General features: G+C 41.3%; 1 protein-coding gene across 4 annotated transcripts in view; it reads right to left on the bottom strand.

Annotated features, from left to right (window-relative positions):
• TNS3 (tensin 3) overlaps window positions 1-19,436 on the bottom strand; it is a 375,154-nt gene that overhangs the window by 138,990 nt on the left and 216,728 nt on the right. For all 4 annotated transcript variants that reach the window (XR_014474929.1, XM_083188134.1, XM_083188132.1 and 1 more), the window contains 3 exons: window positions 19,006-19,066; window positions 13,765-13,840; window positions 5,924-6,053 (listed from right to left, as the gene is read on the bottom strand). Coding sequence is in view for 3 of the 4 variants with exons in the window: in XM_083188134.1 (XP_083044260.1) it covers window positions 5,924-6,053; window positions 13,765-13,840; window positions 19,006-19,066 (267 nt within the window). In the remaining variant the exon portion in view is untranslated. The remainder of the gene's footprint in view (window positions 1-5,923; window positions 6,054-13,764; window positions 13,841-19,005; window positions 19,067-19,436) is intronic.

A 19,436-nucleotide genomic window follows, 5' to 3' on the forward strand; every position in this document is an offset into this window, starting at 1 on the left:
AATGTCCGTTTGGAGCCAAATGGCTGGTACTTTCTCCATATCCAATGATTAGTATATAGACCCCTGGGATCACCGGGCACCGGACATCTCAGAAGATCAGAACACATCCTGCTTTATCCACAAGACAAACGACACCACAAAACATAGTTACATAGTTACATAGAAGGTAAGGCTGAAAAAAGACTTGCGTCCATCTAGTTCAACCTGGTATAGATATCCATTGCTGATTTGGTAGGTTCTGATATTTTACAGACAAATTATATTTCTTATTTGTACCCATGGATGTTTTTCTCCAGTAAATGTTTGTCCAACTTTGCCTTGAACGCATTTAATGAGCCAGCCGTTACCACCTCTCTGGGAAGAGAGTTCCAGAGTTTGACTGTTTTGACCGTAAAGAAATTATTTCTACTAGCTGAATGAAATCTTTTTTCTTCTAATCTATACTCATGCCCTCGTGTCCTAGATTCCCTTCTAGTAGAAAAGAGGGTGTGTGACAGTTCCTTATATTGGCCCTTGATATACTTGTACATGTTGAGCATGTCCCCCCTTAAATGTCTCTTTTCTAATGTAAATAGTCCCAAATTGCTTAATCTTTCCCCGTAGCTTAAATTCTCCATTCCCCTAATAAGCTTTGTTGCTCGCCTTTGGACTTTTTCTAATTCTATGATGTCCTTTTTATAGTGTGGGGCCCAGAACTGTACTCCGTACTCGAGGTGAGGTCTCACCAATGCATTATACAGTGGCATAATTACCCTTGAGTCCCTAGTTTCCATTCCCCTCTTAATACATGCCAGAATTTTGTTGGCCTTTTTTGTAGCTACATTACAATGGGCACTACATCCCAGTTTGCTGTCTATTTGGACTCCTAGATCCTTTTCAAGTATGGAATTACCCAGTTCCTCTCCGCTAAGGTTGTAACTTGCACACTGGTTGTGTCTCCCAAGGTGCATAACCTTACATTTATCTACATTGAACCTCATCTTCCATTTTTTTGCCCACTCATCTAGAATTGCAAGATCATTTTGAAGCATGGTGACATCTTCTGATGATTTGATGACTTTGCTAAGTTTTGTATCGTCCGCAAAGATGGATACATTGCTGAGTAACCCTATCCCAATATCATTAATAAAAATGTTAAACAAAATGGGCCCCAAAACCGAACCCTGGGGCACTCCACTTAGTACCGGTATCATATCTGATATGGCACCATTCACAACCACTCTTTGTTCTCTATTACATAGCCAATTCCCTACCCATCTGCAGATATTTTCACCCAATCCTAGGTTCTCCATTTTATTAATCAATCTCTTGTGTGGGACAGTATCAAATGCTTTAGCGAAATCTAGGAAAATCACATCTACAGCATTTCCATTATCGAGGTTTTTGCTAACCTCTTCAGAGAACCCTAGTAGATTAGTTTGGCATGAACAATTTTTCACGAACCCATGTTGGTTAGTACTGAGTAGATGGTGATGATCTAAATATTCCTGGATACCATCCCTTAAAAATCCTTCAAATAGTTTACCCACAATTGATGTTAAACTAACGGGTCTGTAATTAGCGGGATCTTCCTTTTTTTGAATATTGGCACTACCTCTGCTATTCTCCAATCTTTTGGTACTATACCTGACGATAGTGACTTGCTAAAGATATAATGTAGGGTGCTAAAGATATAATGTAGGGGGGTAGCTCATAGTATGTAAGGGATGCCTACTCACATACCCAGTGACATTTCTAAACAATTTGGCTCCCAGTTCAAACAATTAAAAAATACCCCCCCCCCTTCACCCCACACACACACACATAATTAGTAAATTGCACCGTAGGCGCGCATGCTAAAAAAAAGTGTGTGACCTTGCAAGAATTTTTTTCCCTTCCATCCCACTTTTACAAAACGCATGTCCAGAAATTGGATACCACAGGAATGGTCGCAAGCCGTAATGCTCATTAGACATTATACCACACACTGAAATGCCTATTACACTTGATGGCATACACTATAAAAAGCCCATTACAGATTATGCCACATACCACGCTTACCTACATGCTTACCTACATGCTTACCAGGACTTACATGCTCGTTTTCAGGGGCTGAACTGGCTGCAATGCACACAGGCACAGTCACAGAGCAGCGCCTGCAGCAGAGGTAGGCAGCCAGTGTGTGAGCTGGATTCAGCAGAGGAGTCCCTGCCCTCCGGCGGCTATGAAACAGCAGGACGAGCCGTGTGGTGCCCCCCACTGTTAAAACAGCCCTGCACATATTTCACAATGAAATATGTCTCCAACAATATGTACCGAGGGACATTTATCAATGCTTGGAGAGGGATAAAGCACCAACCAGAGGGACCCTGCCCTCCGGCGGCTATGAAACAGCAGGACGAGCCATGTGGTGCCCCCCACTGTCAAAACAGCCCTGCACATATTTCACAATGAAATATGTCTCCAACAATATGTACCGAGGGACATTTATCAATGCTTGGAGAGGGATAAAGCACCAACCAATTAGCTCCTAACATATTCAAACATGGGGGGGATTCGATTATTGAATTTTTCAGGGTGACCTTAAAAAAAATAAAAAAAAACTGGGAGAAATCACAAAAAAAAGTGACTACCATAGTTTATTCTCCTCTAATCTAAATCTCACCAAGGCCTTTAGAATGAATGATGGGTGCTTTGCCAAGTCTCTCCTATAGGTACCTAGAAACTCATGGAGCAACAGCTTGGTCAGGAGTACAGAAAAAATGCTTTACAGTATATGTTTAGTGTTTGCTTTTACAATAAAATGACTTCTGTTGCTTCTGCAGAAGACAAACTTTCTCTTATATAAAACATCATCAACATGTGTGGTCTTCAGAAGACCACACAAAAAATTACTTAAAGTTTCTAAACGAATGTGCCCTGAGCTTCAGTTTTGCGCAAATATACTTACTGTTATAAAAAAAATCATAATAATTAAGCACATAGAAATAAATAGCAATCAATTGTGAAAGCAAAAACGGTGTATGACGTCTTTCTTTTAGATATAAAAAGTAAAAAAAACTGCAATGAAATTATAAAAAAAGGGACAAAAAATCCCAGGATGGAATTTAAATTGATATAAAAGGTAATTTATTTCCACTTACACCGACATAGCTGAAATATCAAGAACAAAACTGAAAGTGGAAAATGAATTAAATGAGGACCTGAAAGTCCCAGTAATTCAATATGTATGGAGTGGACTGGATTTGAGTGGGGTCCATTTTATCAGTATGATCAGACTGTACAGTGTTACATCCAGTAAACAGTGGCCACTGTGCAGGCTGTGATGCGGCTGACATCCGCAACATATTTCAGTATTGTGAGAGGCTATATGGATTTAAGTGCTGATAATCCTGTTCTCAGAGTAAGGCCCCCCATACATTAGTCCTACATGTCATAAGGACAAGTCGGACCTGATTGTCCCGGCAGCTCCCCGGGAGGGATCACATGTGATGACACATCATGTGCCAAGTTTTGCATGTGATAAATCGCATGCAACTCCCGGGGAGCTGCAGGGACAATGGGAGCAGGGGACAGCAGCGGGGATATGCCCGCGACCAAAGACTGGGCGGAGGGGGGGGGGGGGGGGCGGCGCAGAGTACCATGGAGCAGGTAGGAGAAGATACTGCAGCAGCAGCGCGAGTGGCGGGAGCAGAAGAGCACTTCCCAAAAAAAAAAAAGCCCATGCAAAGGCATAGGAAGCCATTGATTGGCTGAGACCTCTCTCAGCAGGTCTCAGCCAATCAATGGCTTCCTATGCGTTTGTATGTTTGTTTGTTTTTTGAACTGCTCACCTCTGCTGCTCCCGCCATTGGCGCTACCGCTGCAGCGTCTTCTCCTGCCCGGCACCCTGGTACTCTGCGCCGCCCCCCTGCTCCTGCTGACGGCAGAGGCTGCCTCCACTGGCCGGCTCCCTGCGCCTGATCCCTCCGCCCGGCTCTGGTAGGTCCACCGTTGTGGGGGAGCACGGCTCCGGGCAGCACATAAGATTTAGCAAATCTTATGTGCAGCCCGTCCGACCTCCCGACTCCAATCCGATGCGCACAGGACCGCGCATTGGGTCGGAGGGGATGTCTCCATATGCGATTTGGGACAATCGTGCGATTCATCGTGAAAAAAATCGCATAGTGTATGGGGGCCTTAACAGCAGTTGCAGTTTCTGGAACCAAGCTCAACAGAAAATTACTTAATAATCTGCATTGTATGGATAAGATACTCGGTCTAGAGCAAGTGTGTTATATGGAAAGTAACTGAAACAGCTATAAGGGGTCAGAGTTTAGGCCATCATGACAGATTTTTTTTTTCACTATTTAACCATTTGAGTGCCAACATCTGTGAGAGATGTTCAAAATATCTTCTAAAAACGGCAGCGTCACTCACATTTGTTATATAATTTCACATAAAAAATGTTGTGTAGAGAAAGATTATATTTCCAATATAAGGTAACCATTACAGGTCATTATGATGGATAGAAAGGTTTGCTTTGGCAATTTTTACACCTATTTTGACAAATTCACTTGACACTGAAAGGGTTAATATATTGGTGCCCATTTATCAGCGAGTAATAAAATTGCTTTGAATGATCAAATGTATAATTTCAGCTCGTTGACGTCATGTGTTCAGCTCCTAATTGTAATGTGTTTGAACAACAACAGTTGGGAGTGGATTGGCAGGAACACCATTGATCTTATGCAATTGTTATCATCCGCTTGAGTTTGAGTACTCTTTGATAAATGAGCCCCATAGTATATTAGAGGTAATGTCACGTATCCCAGGGTAGAATAAAGAAATCTCATTCCGCACGGTCTGATTATGATGCCACATACTTGATAAGTTTGTGGCATGTTAAGGGTATATTGTCCAGCAGGCTTGGTTGCAGGGCAGTATCTGACAATTTTTTTTATATATTCTATTGAGGCTTTTGACTGCTATATTCGGACTTCAAATTAAAAATTGAAAGGGATAAAAGGATGTCATGTGTTGCATGGTTGAATACAGATGTCTCACCTGGAACTGCTGATTGTAATTGATGTTGGTATACAACAGTGGTCAGGGAACTCGGTCCTCATTACCCCACACCGTGCATGTTTTGCTGGTAACCCAGCAGGTGCAAAGGTATAATAATTACTCACAGACACATTTTATAAGGTTCGCAGGTGGAGTTAATTATTTCACTTGTGATTCTGTGAGGAGACCTGCAAAACATGTACTGCGTGGGGTAATGAGGACAGAGTTCCCTGACCACTGGTATACAAGAATCCACATGGAAAGGGTAAATGTGTGCTGCTATATGTTTTCTACCTATTGTTTTGCTTAACCTGTTTTGTGTTTAGGTTATTTTCACCATAGATTGTATAGTATAGGATATCACCATTGTTTAATTTTGTTTTAAGTATTCCCATATATTTTCTCGAGATCGGAGAATGATACCCTTTTCATACCGCAGCCTGACCCCAATTCACACCACCCGCAAATTACCAGGTTAAAGCTTTTCACCCTAGTCAAGAGCAGGGTCTGAGTGGGATGTAAGATCCGTGTCGAAGCAAGAAAACATAATTGATCAAGGTTTCCAATGCATAGCAATGTTTAACAGTACTATTATAAGTGTGTGTGTGTGTGTGTGTGTGTGTGTGTGTGTGTGTGTGTGTGTGTGTGTGTGTGTGTGTGTGTGTGTGTGTGTGTGTATATATATATATATATATATATATATATATATATAGGCTTTATTGAAAAATGTATAATAAGAAATATTTTCAATTGTAATTGATGTGTTTTGTATGATAGTAAGCACCACTTGAATACAGTTTTTTCTTTCTTTACTGTGCACATGTGTTGGGGATGTGATAGTAAGATTAGCATGGACATATGTATAGAATACAGTATAAGATGCTGGCACAGATCTCACCTTTGTTTGCATGATCTAACTCTTCTTTTCCAAAAACCAATCGGTGGCCATGTACAGCCCCTGTGTGGAACTGCAGCCTGAAAATGACATCACGGGTTACAGAATGGTATTTCTTATGGTAACCTTTGATCTGTCAATAGAAAAAATAAAACATAAGTATACTAACTTCCTATAAATGTAACCGTATTCATATTGTTTATTATTCACCATCAAATTCTATAGGGTACATTTACTAAGATGGGAGTTCTATTAAAGATGGAATGTTACCCTTAGCAACCAATCAGATTATACTTCTTATTAAGCACATTTTAGAACAGGGCTGGGCAAGAAGCGGACCTCCAGCTGTTGAAGAACTACACATCCCATCATGCCTTGTCTTAGTTTTGCTATTTGACCATGCTGAAACTGATGCAAGGCATGCTGGGATGTCACTTATTTCCCACCCCTGTTCTAGAAGATAATAGATAGAATCAGATTGGTTGCTATAGGCAACATCCCCAACTTAGTAAATTTACCTCTATTTTCTGTGTAACTTGCTTGTACTGATTTTTGTTAATCAAGGAATAAAATAAAAAAAACTGAAAAAAAAATAAAAAAAACTGAAAACTATTTTATTATAACTATTTCTTTCATTTAAAATATATGTATACTATTTATTTATAGTTTCTTATATATCGCAGCACTTTAAAACTGGAAACAACAGTGATTAAACAAACTGGATAGATACAAACCAACATGGAGGTAGGAGGGCCCGGCTCACAAGCTTACAATCTATAGAAATTCTAGAAACATATTCTCACACTGTAAGCACATGTACTGCTTCGTAAATGCTAATTAGTCACCGATTTCTTATTAGTAGTAGTATTGTTACTTTTGGACAACTAGGGGTTATTATTAGTACCGTATATACTCGAGTATAAGTCGACCCGAATATAAATCGAGGCACCTAATTTTACAACAAAAAACTGGGAAAACTTATTGACTCAAGCGGGACCCTCACTCGAGTATAAGCCGAGGGGGGCTTTTTTAGCATAAAAAATGTTCTGAAATAGTAGGCTTATACTCGAGTATATATGGTACTTTGTTTATTTCAGAAATAGTTTGATTCCAAGCAAGTGTTACCATAGAAAATTGGCAGAAATGTTATTCTTACACAATTCAAATCATTGGCAGCTATATTATGGCAGAGTGCTGCCTGAAAGCTAAGGCGGAACGTTCAAATCTTGTGAATACAATTTGACAACTCCCCTGTCAACTGTGATACATGCATGTATATCTGAGGCTATTTATGAGTCAAAAAACTTAAACAATCGGGATCAGATTGTCTGGAAAACAGTGTGATTCACTGGACCAGAGGGCACTACCACTGCATGATACTTGAATCTGATCCCGACAGCTTTCGTTTCCCCTATTCCACCAGTCATAGTCCAGAGTGACTTAGTGGGTGAGTAACATTGTGCCTGCACAACTTCATTAAAAGGAAATTTGGGTACTTCTGTACTTTCACGGCGCCACTAGAAATCGCGGGCATCACGGCCATTAAATGCACTAAAAATCGGTTGCGACGCGATGCCCGCGATTTCCCATAGGGACCAATGTTAAATTTCTCAATTGACCCGATTTTACTGTTCAATGCCTCAATTGACACGATTTTTCCATAGGAAACAATGTTAAATGGCCCACAGAGTCCAAATAGCCACCCTGAAGTGTGAAATGGCCCCCACAATTGTTAACGCCACCCCACGATCAACGTGAACCCGAAGCGTGGCGAGCGCAGCGAGCCCGCGAGGGGCGGCGGTACGCGTCCTCCGACCTTTTCATACCCCCACTATCCACGTCGGCGTGGAGTTGAGAATAGAATAGTGTGGCGAGCGCAGCGAGCCACCGAGCCCGAAGCGTGGCGAGCCCCGCGAGGGGACGCGGATACCTTCACAGGTAAACGCGTCCCTTCGCGGGCTTCACAGGTATCCTCGTCCACACTATTCTATTCTCAACTCCACGCCGACGTGGATAGTGGGGGTATGAAAAGGTCGGAGGACGTGTACCGCCGCGCTTCGCGGGCTCGCTGCGCTCGCCACGCTTCGGGTTCACGTTGATCGTGGGGTGGCGTTAACAATTGTGGGGGCCATTTCACACTTCAGGGTGTCTATTTGGCCTCTGTGGGCCATTTAACATTGATTCCTATGGAAAAATCGTGTCAATTGAGGCATTGAACAGAAAAATCGTGTCAATTGAGAAATTTAATATTGGTCCCTATGGGAAATCGCGGGCATCGCGTCGCACCCGATTTTTTAGTGCATTCAATGCCCGCGATGACCGCGATATCCTATCTGTCCTAATCTAGTGGCGCCGTGAAAGTAAAGAAGTACCGAAATTTGATTACATAAATATGTATTGTGCTATCGAAGTTCAACACTGGTGCGCACCTGATTGGCGTGGTCTTTTTATTATCACTTTGAGCCAATCAGATTCAATTTATTATCTTCTAGAAGATGCTAAATAAATAAGTAGTAGAATATCATTGGTTGCGATAGATAACATCCCATCTTAAATAGAACTCTTATCTTATACCCCGGGTTTTTGCCAGGGTAAGCAGTAATTTCCAGTGTCCTGTGAGTGAAATTCCCGTTTGTAATGCCCCGGGAATTACACAGGTTTTTTGCAAGGTTATTCCTGGGTAATACACGGGTGTATGGCAGTGTGAACAGGCTAGACCTGGGTTTTTCTCACAAGATGCAAATAAGCAAGCTCAATGCATTGCTCAAAGCTGCTTTTTAAACAGCCAATCAAAGATACGTTTTCAACAGCCAATCAGAGCTGCTCTTAGATTCCACACACTTTTTGGCAGGCAGACCAGAGGAAGCAGTGTGAATGGGGCAGACACAGGACTTTCCCAGGTCTAAGGTGCAGTATGAATGGGGTCTGTAGAGCTGAGATGCTCTGTGCCCCGCCAAAAACCTGGCAACAAAAACCCAAGCTTTTGCAGGGGCGGCAATGAGAACGTGGTATTAGTAAATTTACCCCATAGAATTTGAACTATACACAAAAGGATCTTTTATTATTTCTGGGTAAGTTTTGTGGTGTAGGCCATGCACCATTTTAGTTGCCCTTCTTTGTACACTATCTAATGTATTACTGTCCTTCTGGAAAGAAGGCCTCCAGAACTGGACACAGCACTTCGGATGAGGTTGTACCAATGACCTATACAGTGGCATTATTACTTCTTTTTTTCTGCTACGGACTCCTCTCCCTGTGCAATCAAGCATATGACTTTCGCATTGGTTTGTTACACTGCTTTCATCCCTTTAAGACACTTAACATAGTGACTCCTAAATCCCTTTCCTCCTCAGTAATTTCCATTAAAGTACCCTTGATACTATATTTAATGCCCCCATACACTATGCGACTTGGGCCCAAATTTGACACGATTACGGATGATTGGGTCGTGAAATCATCCAAATCGCAATTGTATGAAATCAGACTTGGGGTCTGACAGGCTCACATAAGATAAGCCATATGTGCAATCCTCACCCATGATGTATCGCATCTGATACGGTCCGCAGTGGTGTGCCAGCAGTGCAGCACCGCTGGCACACACCTATCTGCAGAGCAGGGAAGCATCAAGCAGGAGAGGCGCTCCTCTGCTCTGCATCACCAGCGAGCAGGAGATTAAAAAAACACCATACAAGAGAATTCATTTGAATGCCTTTTTGTTAAATCTCCTGCCCCATGCCTGGAGCTCCCTGGGAGTTACATGCGATTTATCAGATGTAAAAAATGGTACAGCAAGTGCAAAATCGTATGTGAGCCCTACTGGGGAGCTGCTTTGGGAGCTCAAGAGAAATCGGGTCCGACTTGTCGTTAGGACAAGGCCTTTAGCCTTTGGGTTTCTGAGACAGTAAAGTGCGTGATTTTGCATTTTTTTAGCTATAAACTCTAGCTGAAACTTTCTTGACCATTCCTCTAGTATAGGGGTAGCCAACTCCAGTCCTCGAGAGCTACCAACCGTTAACGTTTTCCAGCTCTCCTCACAGAATCACAAGTGAAGTACTTAGCTCCACCTGTGGATCATCTACAATGTCAGTCAGTAATGAGTGCACCTGCTAGGTCATCTAGAAAATGTGAACTGTTGGAGGACTGGAGTTGGCTACCACTGCTCTAGTCTACCTAGATCAATCATTTATTTTACCCTCCTGGCATGTCTACCCTGTTGCATACATTTGTGCATCTGCAATAAAACAGACTTGCAGGCCTATGTGCAAATGGTGCACTGCCACCCAGTTATGCCCATTCGGCCACAAATGGACATGCAACTAAGTTTGCTTGTAGATACACTCTTGTAGCCGTAGAAGGCTCTGCAGTGGCCTTCTTGAGCTCTATAATGAGTTTTTAAAGGAGGTTAAGATGCTAATTTGTCAACATGCTGGGTGTGCAGTGCTGCTTATATACAGTATATGGTTCAGTACCATGACATTTCACAAGAACTTTAGTCAGAGATTACCGTTCACAACCAGTCAGATTGTGTCTACTTTAGAAAATCCGTACATGTATTGAACACCCTTCATATGTACAATCTGCTATGGAGCATGCACATACTAAAAAAGCACAAGATGCGTCTACCAAACAGACTTGTTTGCAACTCTGCCTTAGGCACAACAGCATGTGATTCAATTTGGAATCAACTCTGGACAGTGGTCAAAAAACTTTAATTGAAACCTGTTTCTTCTATATTGTCAGGGAAACAAAACAAGTGATCATCAAGCAGCCTCAAACACTATCACAGCACAGGAATAACATGTTTACATAATGTACATCTTTTATTGATGATTGGAAAACTCATCCTTTTTTTCAGATGAAAATCCTTAAACGGACATCTTTGAATTCAGATAGAACTTGATTATCTGTTAGATGCAGGATAGTTGTTTACTTTCTCCAAACAGCCGAGGTTCTATGCTTGTTGGAATGCATTTCATCTCAAAACACATTTCATCCAATGCTGCATGTTCATGTGCCTGAGTTTATTGATGGTAAGAAGATGATGTGCGGTTCTTGATCATTTTTAGTGTGTGCTTCACTTAAATGTACTGTACTTTACCCACATCTGAAATGCTTGGGAGCAGAATTATTTAGATTTTAGAATATTTGCATATTATGAGATATATTGCGGATGATGTTAATATGTAAAATAATTTGTCATTTTGTATGGATGACGATTATTAGGTCAAAAGTGTCTAGGTCGATCAATAATGGTCAATAGGCAGTAGGTCGATGCATGGAAAAGGTTGACATGGTCTAGGTCCACATTGGCAACCAACATTGCCAAAAATGGTCAACACGAGTTTTTCACATTTATATCAATATCAACAAGGACACCATATTAGTGTTCTCTTCGCTCAGCAAACTATTATACTCTACCTCTATGTCCACTGGGATCTTGAAGAAAGAACAAGTCAGGTATAAATAAAAAAATGCTGTTCGACTACTGACATTTTGGACCTTTTCATTGTGTCAACCTTTTGTCAATGTTGACCTTTGGCATATGTTGACCTATTGCTTGTTGACCAACAGTGGTCGACCTATTGACTGAATGCCATTCTGGATATGAAAGACTCTGTACTGTTAAATAGCCTGGTGGAACAATAAACAAGAAAAAACAATGTTACGTGTGGGATTCTGCAACATCGCTATCCCTTACCAAAGGACAAGCTGCTTATGGGGCCTACACATGGGGCAACCATGCTGAGCAATCGTCGCTTAGAAAAATGGTCTGAACTCGCCCCGTGTGTAGGTCCCATTAGTCTGCCAAACTGGACATTTGGGAGACAACATATTTCACAAACTGGTGATAAAACAAATGTATAGACAGCAAAGTGTTAAGATAAGCTTCAAGGTCTGTGATAAGAGTTTTAGCTTTCAAAGAGCACAAAACCTGAGCAAGGAAATGCACGTGCCTCAAGGTATAGCCTGACCACACCACTTTGGGATGACGGGGAATGTAAACTGTAAAGCACTAAGGAATGTTGTTCGGGGCAACTAAACAACTAGTGTGATATAATGGATGGTTGCATTTAACTACAAAGGATAGCAGTTAGTAAAGTCACTTTGTTGACATTATTATAATAGAAAATAAGCTACATACATGGTATAGTGCTACCATCTAATAAAAATAGCTAGGAAAAAAATGATTACATAAGATGAGTCAATGAGTTATTGCCTGATAATATTTCCTAAAAGTATTTATACAGTATATCCAAGGAAAGAGCTGGATAGAACAATACTGGTAATTCTAGATAGTATGGAAAGCAATGATTAATACTGTCCATAAGGCAGTGTTGGATTCAGAAGGGTGTGTGGCCCCTCTCCCTATTCAGTTAAACCATGATTTTTGCACCAGAACGGATGTAATGAAGTGAGACTCATAGCAGTGTCCAGTGTCAGACAAACTTGAATTTTGCTTTTTTTTTTTTTTTTTAAGTGGCTGTCCACAACCTTTCATGGTTTTGCCTTGTAAATGATGTCCCTTTAAAAAAAACTATCACTTAAAAACAAAAAGAGATGCCTCTATATTTGGTCCAGGTTGTCGAACCTTTACATAGATTCTTCAATATTGTGTTGATTGAACTCAATTGGACCATTATTATGTCTTTATATCTTACATTCTTTTTATGTTTTTCATACATGTATCCTTGGCATCTCATTAATAAAATTTATTTGGAAAAAAAAAAAACTAGCACAGGATCCATGATAAATTCACTGACCTATGTGTTTTCGTGATCGTGGACACAAAACCAGGGCAAGTTTTCTTTGATCTCCTGCCTCAGGCAGGATGCACTACATGTGGATCATTCATATAGGCCACTGGTTTCTAAACTTTCTGCCATGGCATCCTGCTGTGCCTTTGGGTATCCGCAGGGGTGCCTAGTGTTGGTGTTAAGCGACCATCCAATGACTCCTCTCCCCCCACTTCAGCTGCATTTGAGGGGATGTGTTCTCAGTGAGAGGGTTTATTCGGCTGGGTGGCGTTTACCCACTCTCTACACAGCAAATGCAAGGCCCTATATTTGTAGCAGTTGCTTGCTAAGATGTGTGCAACTGACCAATACACCATAAAGGATGTGTTTAAGAATTTAAGAGTAGAAACTTATTTAATCACTTGAGTGGTATGCCTGGAAATTTTCCGTGCTCAGCTGGGCTGCCCAGCGGGCTGCCCCGGGAAAATGTCCCTGTCCGGGCACCCCCCTTAACCCCCCCCCCTGTCCGGGCACCCCCCTTAACCCCCCCCCCCTGCCCTGGTAGGTTTGTCCTGCCCCAGCAAAACCCACCACTCAAGGGGTTAAAAAGGTGCCTTGAATGGCGCCTTTGGGTTATATACTATTTTGTCTATCCATTGAGCGGGATATTATACTAGGCCACAAACTCAGTTGTATACTCGTATGTGATTATTTACTACACTGTATTATTGTATACTCAATGTGTGCTATTTTGCCTCATATCATTTTCGTATTACTATATATGCTCTGTCTTGCTACTCTGGGTTATGTGTTACTTAAAAACGTTAATAAAAATTACTCAATTTAAAAAGGTGCCTCAAACATTTGCCAATATAAAAGAAAAGTTATTTTAATGTGAAGGAAAGATGAGGTTATTCGAGAGTGTGTGGAACATGAAAAGCTAATGAATCCATACACAGAAACAAGGTATAAGGAAAAAAACAGTGTCTCATTTTCTACCATGAATACAAAAAGTGTTATTAAAGAAAACGGAAAGGAATTAGCAAAACATAACACCTTATTTATTAAACGTCAGTAGGTAATTGGTGCTTTGGGCTAAGGCATACTCACCATAATGTCACCTTTGATAAGTTGCGCTGGTTCAATTGCAATGCAAACTCTGTTCTGGTTTTCTGGTCCAACATTGCTAAACAATGACAGAGCGCATGAGAAAATCAAGAACACATATGTAACATACATTTCTTAAAGATCATGAAGAAAGAATGACATACAGCAGTGTTTTTCAACCACTGTGCTGTGGCACAGCTGTTCTCAAGTGTGCCCCCAGATCTAGAGATGCCCAAACCAGTTTACAGCTTCCAGCAGTTCAACTGTTATTTACTTGTCTCTTCTTTTTATGTAAAGGGCCAATGTATTTTATTGTTACCTGTGGGGACCAGTGTGATTGTTTTTTATATGGGGGCCAATAGTTTTGTTTTTTTTCCTGTGGGGGCCAATGCCCTGTGGGGATCTCATCTTATTTAGTGTGCCAAAAGGTTGAAAATCACTGACATACAGCACCAAGGTCAATTACCGGACCTTTGGCTTGCCCACTTTGGACAACATTACTAATGTCAGTTTAATTCTTAAGGGGTGTACACACAGTGTGATGTGCTTTCTATTTGATTCCAATCGAATTAGCATAGAATCGCACAGCGCCATGTACACATTCGATTTTGACTATATAGTACAGATCTCTACTATATAGTCTTGCCTGCACAGTCTATTTTTCAATACGATTTCGATGCCATGGGGCCATGCATTGGGCTCGAATGCGTTCGATTTTTTTTTATTGATTTTGCTTATATGGGCAAAATCATATAGAAAAAAAACCAGACAAAAATTGAACCGTGTGTACACCCTATTACAGGCATTCCCAACCACGGTCCTCAAGGCACACCAATAGTACAGGTTTTAGTGATATCCAGGCTTGAGCACAGGTGACTTAATTAGTACCTGAGTGATTCTGATTAATCCATCTGTGCTGAAGCCTGGATATCACGAAAACCTGCACTGTTGGTGTGCCTTGAGGACTGTGGTTGGGAATGCCTGCCCTATTAGATCACAAGTAGGGGGGAGTCTTCTTTTGTCCTGGTTTGGCTAGGACTGGTGTACTAGTCCTTGCAGAGCAGCAGTAAACATGTGCTGTTCATGCTTTTAATATGTCCTGGGGGCACGTGATGAGTATTAGCACGTTGGAAGCATTGGAAAATGTGGCTATTGTCCATGACATGTGACTATGCCCTTATCCCTTGCCTGCATGAAGTTGTCCTCCCCAATTTCATAAGTTAGTAGGGGAAAGAGAACAGAATATATATATATATATATATATATATATATATATATATATATATCTCCACATGATCCGGCACTGCCCACCAGTGTAATCAATATAGCTTGCCCGGGTGCTCGTCCAATAGTCAGGGGAACCCTGACCACTCACAGCGATCCCAAAAAGACACGTCACTCCGGGTCTGGTAAACTCAAAACGTAGTTTTACTGGTGTCTACGGCGTTTCGGGACAAGCCCGTCTTCAGGACATACTCAGTTAAACATACAACAGTGACTGACATTTATACATTTGTGTGTGACTTACCCATCCCGGCGCTGCCCGCTCTCACATCCGTCCACCGGCGTGTTCTCCGTCTCATTTCCGGGTTCCCCTCCCGGAAGTGACGTATCGCCGTCTAGGAACGTCATGCTGGACGGGCAGCACTGCGATGCACTAAGTTGTGTATCTGCAAAAAACAAACAACAGTTGCAAAGTTACTTTTCGTGTGCCCCTATGTTATACTTATATTCTTATGTCTCTATTCCGTGATTGCAAAGTAAAAAAATCTCAAAGGGGTCTTTAGTGTTATTAAACTTATGCCGCTGTTTATGTGTATATCTTTCCAATATGTGTTACTCATTAAATGATCACTAGGTGGCACTGGTGCTTTGTGTGTGAATTCACACACAAAGCACCAGTGCCACCTAGTGATCATTTAATGAGTAACACATATTGGAAAGATATACACATAAACAGCGGCATAAGTTTAATAACACTAAAGACCCCTTTGAGATTTTTTTACTTTGCAATCACGGAATAGAGACATAAGAATATAAGTATAACATAGGGGCACACGAAAAGTAACTTTGCAACTGTTGTTTGTTTTTTGCAGATACACAACTTAGTGCATCGCAGTGCTGCCCGTCCAGCATGACGTTCCTAGACGGCGATACGTCACTTCCGGGAGGGGAACCCGGAAATGAGACGGAGAACACGCCGGTGGACGGATGTGAGAGCGGGCAGCGCCGGGATGGGTAAGTCACACACAAATGTATAAATGTCAGTCACTGTTGTATGTTTAACTGAGTATGTCCTGAAGACGGGCTTGTCCCGAAACGCCGTAGACACCAGTAAAACTACGTTTTGAGTTTACCAGACCCGGAGTGACGTGTCTTTTTGGGATCGCTATATATATATATATATATATATATATATATATATATATATATATATATATATATATATATATATATATATATATATATATATATATATATATACACACATACACACACACACACACACACACACACACACATACACATAATGGTGTTTGAACCAAAGGTTGTGACAAAAGGAAGATATTGTTTTATATTCCTTTAAGGTTTAGGCTTGGGTGATAGATAAGGTTTTGGTGATAAATAAGGTCTTCTAGGGGCAATGACTGCTATGGGAAAGTTTAGAGGGGGATAGTTTCAAAAAGGCTGGCTAATGTGTTTTCAGTGCTTTTGATCTTCTCTTGCCCTAACCCCCCAATCCGGTAGGGTTTGTGTTTGCTTGCAAGTGGGTGGAGTGATACAGAATGGCAGTTTTAATGTTATACAGGTTGAGTATCTCGTATCCAAAATGCTCGGGACCAGGAGAATTTTGGATAATGGATTATTCCATATTTCGGAATATTTCAATGATGTATTTTGAAGTATCTTGCATTTATGCTGTATAAACACATCAACCACATGAAATACACACAGATATATTTTATTTGTTCAAAAAACAAGGTTTCAAAACATGAAACAAAATTTGTGTACTATCTCAGATATTGAATTTGAATGCCAAGCAATCATTTTCTTGTAAATATATAGTGCCAGTTACATATCATGTCCTCAGTAGTGCTGTTACAAATGTCCTCAGTGAGTTTTTAACAAAAAAAAAATTTTTTTTTCACTTTCTGGAATGTATGGTTTTCGGAATAATTCGGATAACGGATATTCGGATACGGGATACTCAACCTGTATTATTATTTTCCATCAATAGTATTTATTGAAATTGTGTTTTGTTGGTCACAGAAAGGGGGGAGAGGGGATACAGAAAAAAGAAAGGGAAGGGAACAAGGAGTCAACTGGCAAAATCATAGAAAATACTGTATAAACAAAAACGGCAAATGGCCACATGTTGGAAGAGAATAAGACATTATAAAATACAATGGTAACAACGGTGAGAATAGACTAATGGCAACTTAACCTTTAACAACAAATCTGCAATCAGTTGCAAGCAAGGTACTGGCATCCTCTCCTGAGTATTCGTGCCAACAAACCACTTAACTAAAGGGAATGCGCAATAAACACATATGGTAAACCCTGAGCGTTTCCATCTCAAAGGCATGGTGAATTTTATGAATATTTTAAATCAAGATGGAGGGGAGGAGATTTCCAGTTTTGAGCAATTGCATCCCTAGTAGCTATTAAAATATGGCCTAGTACATGTCAATTGGCACATATGTTTTGGGAGAATTGACATCTTATAAGCTGCCAACCTACCCAGCCACGATATGTCCAGTCCACCCCATCTTTTTGGAATCGTTTCTATTTGAGAGAGTAAAGGGGTGTGATTAATCTCTGTAATTTTGGTCAGCGTGTACGGAATGTTGATACCTAGATGTAGTCTTTTCTTTTCCAATTATAGTTATTAGGGATTTAAGTTGGTCAGTTTGTTGGGGCTTAGCTTGAATGCAAAGCTTCTATTTTAGACGTATTACGTTTGTAAAAGGAGGTTAGGTACTTGTGTAGTTTCACAGCGGCAGTTACATAGTCAGCGTAATCTGCGTCCACTTGCCACACTTCGGGCTCGCCACACTTTATAAAATCAACTCCACGCCAACGTGAACTGTGGGGGTATGAACAAGTCGGGAGGACGCGTACCGCGTCCCCTCACGGGACTCGCTACGCTTCGGGCTGGCGTGGATAGTGGGGGTTTGAAATGGAGGCATTTGCCAGTATGTAACATGGAGCACTGGCAAATGCATCCTTTATTGTCCATGAGACGCACTTGCGCACCTCACCCCCCGTTGTGCAGGAGACACACACGCTACCGAACCCCTAACCCAGTCCATCTCCCTGAAGAAGACACAGGCAGGGTTGCGGTACCCTGCCGCAATAATTACTGAGACACTCCTGCATCTAAAACAGATGGAGCGCCTCTCCGCCGGCACCTGCATGATCCCCTCTCCACCGGTCTCCGCCAGTGCAGGGGATCTGGCGGTTACCAACATGTGAGAGGCGCTCTCTAGGCTTGCCAGAGACAGTACAGTGACTAGATGCCTGAAGGGGACACTACGCGGGGCTACCGTGGAGTCACTACGCTGACAACGTAGCTTAGCATACACTAAATACTTAGCATAGCCTGCCGCCGTGAAACTACACAAGTACCAGAGGTTATATTATTTTTAATTCAGTGCTCTCTACTTCTGTTTTAGACCAATCACCCTACTGGAAAAAAGTGGCATTACCCAACTGGGTGGATCCACCAATGTAGAGTTTGCAGAATATGTGCGTTTTCCTTGGCAGTGCTTTGCTACACTACCATGCTTAAGACCTTTATTTTGGTATCTTTTCACTATGGTTCCTTCCCTCTCACATAGACATATTGAACACAGACTGCAAAAATAACACCAGTTAGATATAAGCCTTCCATGATTGGAAAGAAGTAGGTTTAGGATTTCAATTAATGAGTGCTGCACTCTGCATGCTTGCTACTTTCTATCAGCACTAGTTGCACCTAACTCTGCTGTTCAGACATGCAATACCTGTGGCTCCATGGGTTGTGAAACTACTCACCCTGGCATACTCTGCCAGCTGAGAGCTGCTAGGATAGGTTGGGACTTTTAGATCCACAATGCCTTCGAAGCCACATGTTGCCCAGACCTCTTGCAGTTGTATTTAGACTATATAAAACATGATAAATCTAATAGAACCTAATACTTAAATTTTGCATTTATGAACTAAAAACATGGTGTGGATATATTTATTATGGATGTTACTTACTAAATTCCAGATGTGAACACGGGTTGCATTGCCTGGTAAATTTTTATAAAGGGCCGACATACTGCAAAACAAAAATATTGGTTTTCATCAAATTTAAACTGAATTTCATTTAAATTTACACTTTTTTCAATACCAGGATGCATTAACTTACTTTATTAGTGCTGAAGTGTTTGGTTCCTTTTCACAAGCCCAACAGAACCAGGCATCAGGATCACTGATCCAAATGGACTGTCCCCTTTCACACATGATTGCACAAATAATGTGACGGGACAATTATATACTATATGAACAACAAATGTACGCTGCATTATTTTCAAATGGCGGAGCATGAGATGTGGGCCCTTCGGAGCCGATCTATGAACAAGCCCTCACTGGGGGAACTTTTGAATAGGTCTATTGTTTGAGTAGCTATTCTTTACATTTATATTAAT

Source organism: Crinia signifera, chromosome 5, assembly GCF_055691185.1.
Source record: "Crinia signifera chromosome 5, ASM5569118v1, whole genome shotgun sequence".
NCBI lineage: Eukaryota > Metazoa > Chordata > Amphibia > Anura > Myobatrachidae > Crinia > Crinia signifera.